Source organism: Mixophyes fleayi, chromosome 7 (assembly GCF_038048845.1).
Source record: "Mixophyes fleayi isolate aMixFle1 chromosome 7, aMixFle1.hap1, whole genome shotgun sequence".
NCBI classification, from domain to species: Eukaryota; Metazoa; Chordata; class Amphibia; order Anura; family Limnodynastidae; genus Mixophyes; species Mixophyes fleayi.
In genome coordinates, this window is record NC_134408.1 from 141,777,804 (window position 1) to 141,791,477 (window position 13,674).

At 39.5% G+C, this 13,674-nt stretch overlaps 1 protein-coding gene across 1 annotated transcript in view; it reads left to right on the forward strand.

Moving 5' to 3' along the window:
• The first annotated feature begins 2,634 nt into the window (after window positions 1-2,634).
• NXPH2 (neurexophilin 2) overlaps window positions 2,635-13,674 on the forward strand; it is a 76,005-nt gene continuing 64,965 nt past the window's right edge. The window contains exons 1-2 of the mRNA XM_075180939.1: window positions 2,635-3,197; window positions 3,329-3,480. Of these exons, the coding sequence (XP_075037040.1) occupies window positions 3,430-3,480 (51 nt within the window). The 5' untranslated portion in view covers window positions 2,635-3,197; window positions 3,329-3,429. The remainder of the gene's footprint in view (window positions 3,198-3,328; window positions 3,481-13,674) is intronic.

Genomic DNA, 13,674 nt, shown 5'->3' on the forward strand with positions numbered 1-13,674 from the left:
GCATGCAATGACACAGTTTACTATACAATGTAGTGCTGTTTATTTACATGAAAGAGATTACGTCACACCACTCAACCAATCACAGGTAAGATCACCCAATCACAGATAGGAGACCGCTGCTGATTGGTGCCCGGCTATTAAGTAGGCGGTCTCAGCAGAGGTTACCCCATTGGGGTGCTCTTTAGCTTTCCGTTCCGTCCATTTGGTTGTTTCTTTTTATTCCTCATATGGATTACGTTGGATCATGAAAAGAAGAAGATTTTATAAAGAACAAATGTATGCAGCGACAAAACATTGGATTAAAATTTATGGGGGCCAAAAATAATCACATTTTTAATTCAGCCAAAATTATTTATATTTTAAAAGAAGGCACAATTGATTATTTATTGATTCTAAGGGGGCACAATTAATTATTTAATTAATTGTGCCCCTATTGACCTATTATATAGATAAAGGGGCCAATACTATTTATTTACTGTATTAAGAGGACATCACTTGTAGTGCACACTTGTGGCACTACAAGTGCAAGTATGCACTCCCACCCATGTGCATGCTGGCGCTTGTGGTTCTATTACCGCCAGCATGGAAGAACAGTCAAAGGCTGTCAGTGAATGCTGGCACTTGTAGTGCCACACGAGTAAGCACTATATTTTCACTGTATTACCCTAGTATTATTCCTCCCAGAGGTACCAAGAGGAGCCCAGCACTAGTCAGCATTGGGCCAGTACTCTCTGGACGCAGGGGCCCAATTGCTGACTAGCGGATTTCCATGCAGTCTCATACTGTCTATACCTTGCATATATAAAAATCGTGAATCCTGGTTTAAACCTTGATGTTTATGCCCTTTGCTGTGAGATTTGGCTTTTAGTAAATCACTGTGACTACAAACCACACATCAACAGGCAGGAAGACCTGCAGTTTGATCGAATCTCCCCCTAAGGCTCCTTTGTGCATCTCATGTGTTTTGTGCAGGGTCGAAAAAGTGCAGATCCAGTGATGTGACAAACAGGCAGTGTTGGCTGTTGCTTTGCTCTGCATCTGCACTGCATATTGTACATTACCCCCTTTGCTCTTTCTTCCCAGGAAACAAAAACTAAATTGTAGCCTCATCAGACAGGGAAACTAGCAGAAAACAAATATATAGACTTTGGTTTCATCCACACTGCACGACAGGCTATAAAAACACCAGCTACTCAAAGTGCTAAGCCCCTATCACACACAAAAAGCACAGTGGTACCTGCAACATTGCATACAATACATTCAAATGCAAATTATGGTTCATTTTCACCAAATTGTGGAAGACAGTCTACCAGGTAATGGTGACCTAGGTTCAATTAGCTCCTTATGCTACAATCCTGGACACTATACTTCTGGAAAACAGAATTTGCCTTTATGTGATTCTAAGTGATTCTGTATGCAACAAGTTATGGTAAATAGTAAATATTATACAGTATATCTGGTAGGCAGTCTGCATCCGTGTGAGCTATATATACAGTGCAGACATGCAGTGTATGTCATTCACATGTGTCCCGATTTATTTAATGATTTGGTGACACTAATTATCCTAAATCTATTAGATGGGAGGGGCTGTTCACTCTGCCCTTAGCCGTCTGGAAATGATAGTGTTAAAATGTAACTTGCCAGTATAATCCAGCAGATGGAGAATGCAGCCCCTTAGGGTGGAGTCCTCATTAATTGACCTTTTATCTCTTCCCTTTCCAGAATTCACAACCTGGTGGGAACCCTGATGGGAGGGGCAGCTGATCCAAAAATTAAGACCTAATTTTCATTCCAAATATACTACTCTGTTGCAATGTTGCTGCACTTTAAGATCCCTGTATTCCTTATTCCCTGGTCTGGTGTTATTAAGCCTTCTTAGGTTTTAAAAAAACAGGGTGATAAGCATCCCTCACCTTGCACCCTTCTGTGTACAGTATTTTACATATTGTGTTATAAATTTAACTCAGTGCCCCTTCCATTTCTGCATAGGTGCTTTAATCAGCAAAGCATTAACCCTGCTTCTGTGCAACTTGGCAGCTGTAGTCTGCAGGAGAATGGAGATGTTTTGGTAAATTCACTAAAAAAAAAAAATTGCCCTGGGTGATTATTCTGAGGTCATCATGGTGTTAGATGAGCAGTCACAATCTGTTCAGATTAGGAACCCCTTTTTAATATTAGAAAACAATGCAAAACATTTACAATACTACATAATAAAGAGAGAGAGAGAGAGAGAGAGAGAGAGAGAGAGATGTGTGTGTGTGTGTGTATATATATATATATATATATATATAAATATATATTTATATACACACAGCATTATTTGTTAGTAAATGTATTGCAATGTTTTGTATAATATTACTATATACTAGCTACTTATTAATAGTTCCCAGTTTTTTGTTTAAAAAAAAAGTAAACCCTTTGTTTAAAAATAAATGCCAAATCAAGATAAATGAGTCCTTTGTGCACACTTCTCTTTAAACACAGGGTTTACTTTTAAGCAAAAAAAAAAAATTGGGGTGTATTAATAAAGAGTTGGTCAGTCCCAGCAATTAGGATGCAGACTGTCCAATCACAGCCTTGCCAGCATAACTGTGCTCCAGAAACAGAATTCCAGATGCCAGATAATCAGCAGACTCCACCATGTACTGGCAGAGGAATTAAAAAGTCAGTACTGGAAGCTTTAAGCAGCAGTCGGGCTGTGTGTGCATTGCTGTGGTCAGATGGATACGTTGTAAAATCCAATTCGCAACCGTGTTGCACAAGAACAGGCTGCCAGTGACAGGCTTGGAGGTGTGCCTAGCCAATAATGTTACACTGAATGGGGGAGAGCTGGATCCTGCTCTTTAATTCCGTGCACTGCTGTCTAACAGCTGCTTGTGTGGGGATGGTAGTCCTGAAATGAGCCTGGGTGCAAAATCGATTTGGAATTAGCCAAGAAAAAAGACCCACAGAACTGCAACTGACTTTACAATGCCTCTTTATACCTAGTTAAAACAATCCCTAAATATTTTCTTGCAAAGCTCATTGACGCAAAAAAACAGAGAAAGTTGGAACTCGTCATTAAAAAAACCATTCATTGTCTCCATTGGATGAAATATATTTTATTAGCTGCAGACAAGAGGACATTATGCCTTTAAGTTCTGGATGGGACCTTGAAGGAGAAATGTATTGTCTTGGAGTCCGAGCCTGAGATAAGGGTAAGAATATTGCAATGTCCTTAAAGAGTTCTGCATGTTTTAGCAAGTAGTCTGTTTGCTGTAGAGTACTTAATTATTTGTTGGCTGTTTATTGGCTGTTTATTATTGTATGGTTGTGTTTGGTATTTTAGGTCGCAAAACTAAAGTCTCTTATCAGCAATTCAGACTCCTAAATGTGGCTATGGTGAAGAATGAAAGTTAAATAATCTCTTATACACCCCAAGCAAAAATTATGGAGCTGCATTTCTTCTCCATTCTCCTGGTGAAGTGTCTCCTGCATCTGGTAAGTTTCATCTGTGTAATGTTTTTCAAAAGTACCATGATATTAAACCTGTTTTAAGAACATTTGGGCAGCAAATATTGCAGAATGTGCTGGTAAAATTATACCTGACAGGTGATATGGATAAAAAACAACTTGGTTAAAGCAATTTTGTGAACAGTCCTCCCTTTTGATTAAGGTAACAAAGCTATTGCATCAAATAGGTTTACTATCAAACGTTTTGTACATTTGAACTGTCTGCATACTGTCATTTGAGTAGCATAATTTGTGGTCCAAATATTTGTCATATATTTAATTTCAGAGTTTATTATGATATTCATCTGTGAGTTTATAGATGCACCCATTAAGTGCTGGCAATGTGAATTAGACACAAGTCTTACCCAGAAGGCTGACAGCTTTAATTAGTGTCAATAATTGTTCATTTAAACTTAATACCCTTGTAAACTAATACTGAGCTCTATGGTACGTTTTATTTAGAAAATGATAAAATGCAACGCTGTATTTTTATTTACTACCGAGTTGCTGTTTTTTTCAAGTGACGCATCAGAAATACCCATTGGGTATGATTGTAATTTGTTTTAAGATTTAAATATTATTAAAGTAAATTAAAGGATTCAGCAAGGCTTGAGAGGGGAGGCTTTTATTTAACATAATCAAGACAAAGGTTTTACAGGCTGAAGCTGGTGTGGAGGAACCTCTGGATTAATTCTATTCTTTAAACGGTAATAGAGATGTACAAAAAGACACTAGTAGATGAAACGGTTGTAAAATAATTTGTTTGGGACAATTGTATAGGTCTATCCAGAAGACAAAACATTAATTTGTTTATTGGAAAGAGCAGATGGCTCAGTGGTTATAGTCAACATTATAAGTATTTCTACTTAAGAATCCTTATCAGTAGTTTGTATCCAAGCCATTGTTTATCTGTGGCACTGTGTGTCACATGACTTCTGTTTTTATTATTATAACTTATTATAATTTATAGACCCGTTAGCATCTCTTATGTTCTCAGTTTCAAGTATGTACTAAAAACTCCACATTAGTAATCCTACAATAATATTCTGATCCCTTGTGCAGCTTTTCAAGAATAGAATTCATGTTTCAAGAGACTTAACAAAAGAACAATACATTAGTTGATACTTTTTATAGAAAATGGGCAAACAATAGATTATTACCCTCTGGGCCCTCGACCCTTAGTCAGCAGATTAATTTCAGTAGTCGTTCAACAGTTTGGTGGTGGGGAGTACAAAATATATCTTAATTATGTAACCATATATAAAAACATAGGTGTGAATGGGAATTAAGGACACAGATTGGTGAAATTACAAATCGATATTTCAAAACATTGTAAGCAGCAAAGAGAAATACATTGTATCCTTTACAAAAATATGTACTTGGTTATGCATTTAATTAACGTTGATAATTCAGCATATGTTCAGATGACTTAAATCACAAGTTACTAAGTAGAGTAACAGCACTAAAACACACTATACAGAACGGAAGCCATTATGTAGTGTATCCCAGATACTGCCAGTAGAACAGTTTTCCTGAACGATAATAAGACTGACAAGACCTGATGAAAATGACTTATGGTAAATTTGGTTCTTAAAAACAGAAGCACGCAGGTCACATGACGTAATATTTGTTGGGCTTCCAGCTCCCCTGCCCCAGGGACCCCTGATTCACAGGTATATACTGTATGTGGGAACAGATAGGGGCTGGAAGGTGTGATGTATTATACCACATATATTAAATACAACAAGGGTATCCTGGGTCACGGGGTCGTATCTGTGATATCAGGCCAACTGCAAGACCAGATTTTCTTGAAGACTTTAGCTGGTGACGGTAAAGAGATTGAGACGTATTTCAACCCAAACCTACCCTAACCCCACATTAAATCCATCATTGTACAGTTCCAACAATACAATGTTATACCATCCATATAAATCAAGTATTTTACCACGCAAAGAAATTATATGTAGATATGAGATGGATAGATAGATAGATATAACTTTAGATATATATGAGAGAGAGATAGTTAGATAGAAAGATATGAGATGGATAGCTATGACATAGCTATGATATAGCAATGATATAGATATGGGATAGATGTTGGATATGATGTAAATATATGAGTTGGATGGATATGAGAGGTAGATAGCTATGATGTAGATATATAGGCGTTTTATAGAGATAAGAAATATAGGTGATAGGCAGATCGAAATATATGCGATAGATAGCTATCTCCTCTCTATCAAACTCCTATATATCTAAGTCATATCTATCTACCTATCTATCTCATATCTATCTTGTATCTATATCATTGCTATATCCTAACTATCTCCTCTCTCTCTCAAACTAATATATATCTACATCATATCTATCTACCTTTTAATCTCATATCGTTGTATCTACCTATGATATAGTAATGATATAGATATAAGATAGGTAAGATTAAATGAAGGAGATAGATATGTGATAGCAGTGGTAGACAGCATACGTGTGTATGTGTGTGTGTGTGTGTGTATATATATATATATATATATATATATATATATTTATTTACACGCTCACGTGTGTCAGGTTTAGGAGAAAAATCCATCCAGAAACTTTATGAGGCGTTTACATTGCTGAACAGTTGAATTAATTTGCATGAGCATCACATAAGTGCAATTGGAACTTTATTTTTATCTTAAAAAACACACATTGTAAAAGTTTCCCAGTCTCCTGCTGTTTTGCATCTTAATGTTTCAGCCACATTTACCATCGCTGCGCCAAAGAAGTAAATATATAAATGAACTAAACCTTGAAGAGATTAAACACCCTCTTTAAGAGGAGATTTCTCATATGACTACATGAGTTGATTGATTAGTTTCTGAGGAAGCGTGTGTCAAATATTAATCCGCCTCTGGATTGTACTTGCAATGTAATGCTAGGTCTGTTGTGTTTTTTTTCTTTTCCTTCCTCTCAGCCACTTTAGCGAAGCAGTGAATTAGAGAGCTGCAGTCCAGCGATAAGAGGCACAGTTCTTTCAAAACTGCCAGATTCCTGGACAATAGCAGCCTGTTTACCTCTTTTCACATTTATCTGTAGGGTTTTTTTTTCCCTGTAAATAGAATAAGTGGCGCAGCGAGCAGGCACATGGTCTTAGCTAGAAGGGAAGAAAAATAATGTAGCGGTATATATTTCAGGTATAATGATTACATGTGGTTCTGACTCTCCACGCAGAAGACTGATACAAATATGCTGACATTTTTTTTAAAAAAAAATAGTTCATGTAAGAGTACATTTAGACCAAGACCTTGTTAGCAAATATTTTGGTAACCATTCCAAAATATTTGTGTTTGCCTTAAATTTATTTGGATGTTTGTGTAATAAGAAAATGAATAAAAATAAATAAATAAATAAAAGTTCTATAAAAACAAAAATAAATAGATTTAAGTTGTGCAAAAAAAATAATATATATGTTTATTGATTAATTATTAAACTTTCTGACTCATTGAAGGGTTTTATCAAAGTGGCAGTAAGTGGTTTACAACATTTAGGGGGTCCATTTATAACCCATCCCAAAATGTCCACGTAGATTATATTCAAGCCTTAAACATTTTGCAGCAATAATGGATGAAGTCTACTTATTCAAAAGTCATGCTGGGGCAGTGCATCCAATCAGAGGCTGTCCCAGCGATGACTGTGGGATCGACAACTCTGGATTGAGACCCGAAGTCTTTAGTGCACATGCCCAACCTTAAGTGAGCGCATGCGCAAAGTTAGTTTAGTTCAGTGGCGGATCCAGGGGGGGGCGATCAGGGCATTCGCCCCCCCTAGCAGCAGAAAGCCTACCTTTAAAATAGGTCCCAGCCGCCGATCAAAATAGGAGGGGGCAGGGCCAAGCGCGAGCGTAAGGCGGGGCTAAATGCGAGCCAGCCAATCAGAGTAGAGGGGTGTGATTATGCAAATTCGTCCCCCCTAAACATAAAGTCTAGGTCCGCCCCTGGTTTGGTTAGACAAGAGAGCATAGGAGCACGAAGGCTGCCAGAGAGGGATCTGAAGATCCCTATCCTGCGATGCTCTCCCCATTGAAAACACCATCTTCAGATGTAGTATTCTGCAGTAATTTGCCTATTGTAGGAAATATCTTTCTTATGCTAATGTTAAAATACCCCCACAACTTAATTTGGCCTAAACTGAGCCATTCTGGTTGGTTTTAGGCTTGATAAATAAACCCCTTAAACATTGAACATCAAAAAAGTTTTTTTTTCAAACAGAATAAGAAACTTTCACCCCACGTTTTATAGAATATTACCGTAAATAGCCCTGACCTCAAGATTCTAACACCGACGTTGACTTTTAATGACATAATCTAAAGATGTGTGTCAAAACTCATCGCAGATCGAGAACAGGCCATATGGCAGAGATGCGATGTTCCGGTGATGCAATCTTCTAATTCTGATTTTTGCTTCCCTATTCTCCATTGTATCAGTAAATACGAGTCTGCAGAATGAAAAGAGCTGGGGCAACAAGGGTCAATTATGTTGCCAAATTGCGTAAAGATTCAGAATGTTTACAGAGCAAGCAGATTTAACATTGCAAAAGTAAAAATGATTATTAAGAAATTGCTAGTAGTCAGTAGCAGAACTACCATAGGACCAGGGTGTGCTGCTGCTACTGTGTCTGCAGGGCCACCACATGTAAGGTTCCCATGGGAGACTTATATTGCCCCCTGAGACTAATGCTTTGTCCTGGAAAGAGCAGTGCAGATTCCTCTTGTGAGCGCTTCATGCGCAGAGGTGGGCCCCTCTCTTTTGCAGCATAGGGGCGGGGGTCTCAGGAGGTTCAATTGGAGCATCGGGGCCCTATCCAAACTCTGTGTTCCGATGATGCAGTTTTCTCCCCCTGCAAATAGTATTAATGTAATGCATACTGATGATCTTAACATTGCCACAAAACAAGGGTGCGGTTCACAGAGTATTAGCGGAAAAACACAATTTAGATTATAAAAGTACAAGACTATGTAGTTCCCTATAATTTGATATGTAGACCTTTCGCTATTCATCTAGGACATTATAACGGTCTGTCTCCTGTCTAGCTATCTATCTCTGTGAACACACAAGTACTTTGTCATGTTTGCACAAAATTAACATTATTAAAGCAATTTACTTTTGCTCCCTGCTGCATGAGAGTAAATAACATTAATTTATGCATCATCTGTAATATAAATGTATATTGTCTTTGCCTTAACATAGAGGAAGTGGCTCTTGCATTCACCTTCTACAATGTATATTAATTTAATCTGCAAACTGTGAAGCTTTAATTATTAGAGAGAAAATCAACAAATAGAACTGTGAAAAAGCACAGGTTTAATTGTATTTACATGAAGGGTTCTAGAAGAAAACAGTTACAATAATTATTGTAAATTTTGCATGTTTCAGAGAATTATCAAACATGTAAATTGGTGTGAAAAGTACGTTTTGTCTTATGCGCTATATGAATACAAGTATAAACATGAAAAGGGCATTATTTCTTTTTTTAACTATGTGTTTGCTGTTCCCCTCATCCTGAATTTTAAATGTGGCTTCCTTCACCCCTCACCAATGTTTATAAGTTTTGGAAACTATGTTCCACTTGACTCTTTCTTTAAAAGGGTCACAGCAATCTTTGTCACTCATTTCATTTCCATTAAAATCAGAACTGTACTGGGGGTGTATATGTGAAGGGGGAGGAGGCTGTCACACCCCCGCCTGTCATCATCCTTGTCTCTCCTACTCACTTATCCTCAAGCGCCCGCCCAAGGATGTTTCGTGGTCTTCAGCCTTTACCGTGGGAAGATGTCAAGATTAAAACATTACTACATTTTTTTCTTTTTACTTTGGAGATCAATTTTTATCATTTTATATCGGTTTATATCTTTCCCTGTCACAATTTTGCACCCCCAAATATTTTGCCAAAAAAAACAAAAAAAAACTTGATCCCTAAGCTGCAGCCTAGTTAGCCTATTATATAACACATGCAGCAAGAAAAGATATTTAAAAATGTTGCACATATATCCATTAAGTGTATTCTGATTTCTGGTGCATATAGGTTTTTTTTCAATTGCACTTTAAATTGAACGATGTAACATACGTGTCTGGGGCCTGTGTTACATTACATACAAACGTTCTGATTGGACAAGCACAATATGTGACTCTAGCACACTGGAAACTACCGGTATATATTTCTTCTATGAACATCTATTAGTTATTTGGAGTGATTCAAGATGAGTTAGAGAACTGCTTTTTATTTCATTGTTACAGAACTTATTTCCTTTTTAAAACCTTTTTTATTTTTCTGTTTTTAGCTTTTATTTATGACTTTATTTCTCCAACAGAAAGTAATATGACAAATGCCAACAAGATAAGTGCAAAGTCAAACACTTTAGCTGCTGTCATTTTCTGATGAAGGTCTGTGCTTAGACCTAAACATTGACAATAAGAACTGCAAATCACTGTTGTCTTTAAGTGTGCATAATTCTGGCATTTTATTCTAGTATTATACAATAACAACCTAGAGTTACAGGACTGTAGGCATGTTTGTTAGTCCTTATAACTCTTTATATCATTGTATCCATGTAGAGTAGATTATTCTTAAATTGTTGTGTTGGACTAGAATCTTGTCACCTTATGTATTCATTGTTCATTTCCTGCTCGTCCATGTGTCCGCAGTTATGATGTGGGCGGGTACAGAACAACCTGTAGCCAATCAGATCATCGGAATGACTACAACAGCAGGAGATGATTGGTCTGATCTTGTGGGTGGCAGTGAGCTGTCCAGTCACGTGATCATGTTAGCGAGGGCAGGTCTGTAGGTGACAAGGGCAGTGATCTGATTGGAAGAGGGAGGATAGGAAGGAAGCACAAATGATTTGAGGCTCTTATCAATCAGCTGTGCTGTCAAAAACAATGTTGGCCGAGTACAGTTGAGGCGTGTTTATGCAGATGTGGCTCATGCAGACCTGCACAAACGTGCATAGGTGCTATATACCATAGGCAGGTACAAAAAGTGGCTGATGATGACTTGTCATTAAGCTAGGTACATATGTTGCTGATGTGGAGGTGGACACATTTTGAGATGCGTACGGCTTTGCATAAGAGCCGAAATACGTTATTTTTCCGTACTTTTAAATTTATTTTTTAAGAGTCGCCTAATCCCCCTTAGGCATCACAGTACACTGCAAGCGATTTGTAAGGTGTTGCAGAGGTTTTGCATTGCACAAAAGATCCATTTTTCATTGCTTCTAGTAGGATGCAGTTTGCTCATTTTAAGCTGATAAGATGAATCAAGCGGCCAGTTATGAGCAATAAAACCAATGTAATTGAAAAATATAAAATCAATAAATATGGATCTTGAAGTAAAAGCAGCATTGGAGCCTTGTTGCCATCATGACTTTTTTTTTTTTTTATTAATACCTTAATGAACAATCGGTGTGCTGGGAGAAACTTGCTAAACTAATGTGTGCAATGGCAGTGCTTTCACGTGAGTTTTTATGCCTGCAACCCTGCGAAAAGTGTTGTTTAATTTTACAAGCTGCAATGAATTGCTTGTCGGGTGTAAATATGACTGAGACACAGAGCAAAACTTTTTTTTGTTTTGCTTTTTCTGTCATATATTTAAGGTCATTGTTCATCATTTATCTCACAGTTTTTCTAAATGGAAGATAAGAACTAATTAGGCCACACCCCTGATCCGTGCACCTTCCGATATGTCCACTGCACATCCGCCCCTTGTGGGGCCACACCCCTTTTCCAAAATCGAGTCCCTTCCAGCTCTGGAGATCGGATCTGTCTTGTTGAAATTGGGACTGTGGATATTAGGCTTTCAGTTGTTTCATATTAGATAAAGTCAAACCTAAAAATGTATTTTCAGTAAACAAGCTGAACATCCCTTTTAAATAGAATATTACTGAATTTATAATGTAACAGCCTGGCCCACACATGAGTGGGCCAGGGTGAGGGGTGTCAGGGAGGGGGGGGGGGGGGGGGGGGGGGCTCCTAGCGACTGTACACATATACACACACACACACACACACACACACACACACACACACACACACACACACACACACGGCTGCCAAGAAGAATTCAGGGCCCGGGTACAACAAATTCATGGGGCCCCCCCTCATAGTCAAATAAGCCCCAAAAATTTAGGTGTATGGTCATGCATTCAGGGGCGTAGCTAGCCAAACGGCGGTGCAAAAATTTTGGGAGGTGTGGTCATGCATTTTGGGGCGTGGCAAACGTGCCATTGGGGCGTGGCTAACATAAAAAACCACTAGGCTCTCAATTCGCCGGAGCGTCACATATGTTCAAGCACTCCTGACTTTCAGGACATCTACCACCACAGTGTAGTATACAAACAATGCAGTGTGTACACAAACAGTTCAGTCTTGGCCTACACCTTACATTGAGCACAACATTCACCAAAAATTGGTATTGTCCCTACTAGAATCACAACATTTCACATACTGTCCTGCTCTCTCCTACCTGTTCTTCTCACTTTCTCCACCTGTGGCTGCATGTTTCTTTAGTTGCGGCTTGTCTGGATCCTGGAATGCTGGGGGGCCCTATTTGGAAAAAAATAGCTACATTTAGATAATTCCAAACAACCCTGGCGTTAAATCAATACCATCCACGATTAATAATTAGGCCTTCCTCCAGCTCCAATATTACAATAATGTGCCCCTTCATCATCGCCATGCCTTATGATCACACTGTGCCCTCCATGCTGTTTTTGCCCCCTTCATCTGGCTCCCCTTCATCAGACTATACTATGCTGCTCCCCCCCCTTTTTCAATCCCACTGTGCCATGCCTCCCCCCCCTTTGTAACCCCACTGTGCCATGCTGCCCACCATTTTTTAACCCCACTGTGCCATGCTGACCCCTGTTTATTAACCCCACTGTGCCATACTGCCCCGTTTTTTAACCCATCTGTGCCCCTCTCATTTTTTCACCCCCTCTGTCATGCTGCCCCCCCCCCCCCCCGTTTTTAACCCCTCTGACATGCTGCTTTCCCATTTTTTAACCCCTCTGTGCTCCCCCTCAATTTTTAACCCCTCTGACATGCTGCTTTCCCATTTTTTAACCCCTCTGTGCCCCCACTCATTTTTTAACCCCTCTGACATGCTGCTTTCCCATTTTTTAACCCCTCTGTGCCCCCACTCATTTTTTAACCCCTCTGACATGCTGCTTCCCCGTTTTTTAACCCCTCTGTGCTCCCCCTCATTTTTTAACCCCTCTGACATGCTGCTTCCCCGTTTTTAACCCCTTTGACATGCTGCTTTCCCGTTTTTTAACCCCTCTGACATGCTGCTTTCCCGTTTTTTAACCCCTCTGTGCTCCCCCTAATTTTTTAACCCCTCTGACATGCTGCTTCCCCGTTTTTAACCCCTCTGACATGCTGCTTCCCCGTTTTTAACCCCTTTGACATGCTGCTTTCCCGTTTTTAACCCCTTTGACATGCTGCTTTCCCGTTTTTTAACCCCTCTGTGCTCCCCCTTATTTTTTAACCCCTCTGTCATGCTGCCCCCCCCGTTTTTTAACCCCTTTGTGCCCCCCTCGTTTTCCTCCCTTCACTTACCTTTTCTCCTCTCTTGGTCTTCTCTGCTGCTCTGTGCTCCATTGCTCCAGACTGACTGAATGCTGGGCATGACATGATGACATCACACCCAGCATTCAGACAGTCTGAATAGAGCACAGAGCAGCAGAGAGGAGGGATGCCGGCTCCGCGATCAGGTGAGTATGTTTTGTTTTTTTTTTAAACTAGCCTGCTCCCCCCACCAACGACCGAGCCCCCCCCCCTGCCAAAAAAAAAAAAAAAAAGAAAAGGAAAAAAAACGTTTTGAAAAAAAATATTTGAAAATTAAAAAAAATCAGCAGCGCAAGGGCCCGGGCCGGGCCCCCTGACATGCCGGGCCCGGGTAATTAGTACCCGCTCCCCCCCCCTCTCGGCGGCCCTGCACACACACACACACACACACACACACACACACACACACACACACACACACACACACACACACACACACACACAGAGACTAAGGCAGTGGATTCCAAACTTTTTCAGTTCAAGGCATCCTTAGGGTCTCCCAACATTTTTTAAGGCACCCCTTAGCCAAAAAAATTACCAAGTAGTCCCCCACCTTGCTTACCACTGGCCCTGACCA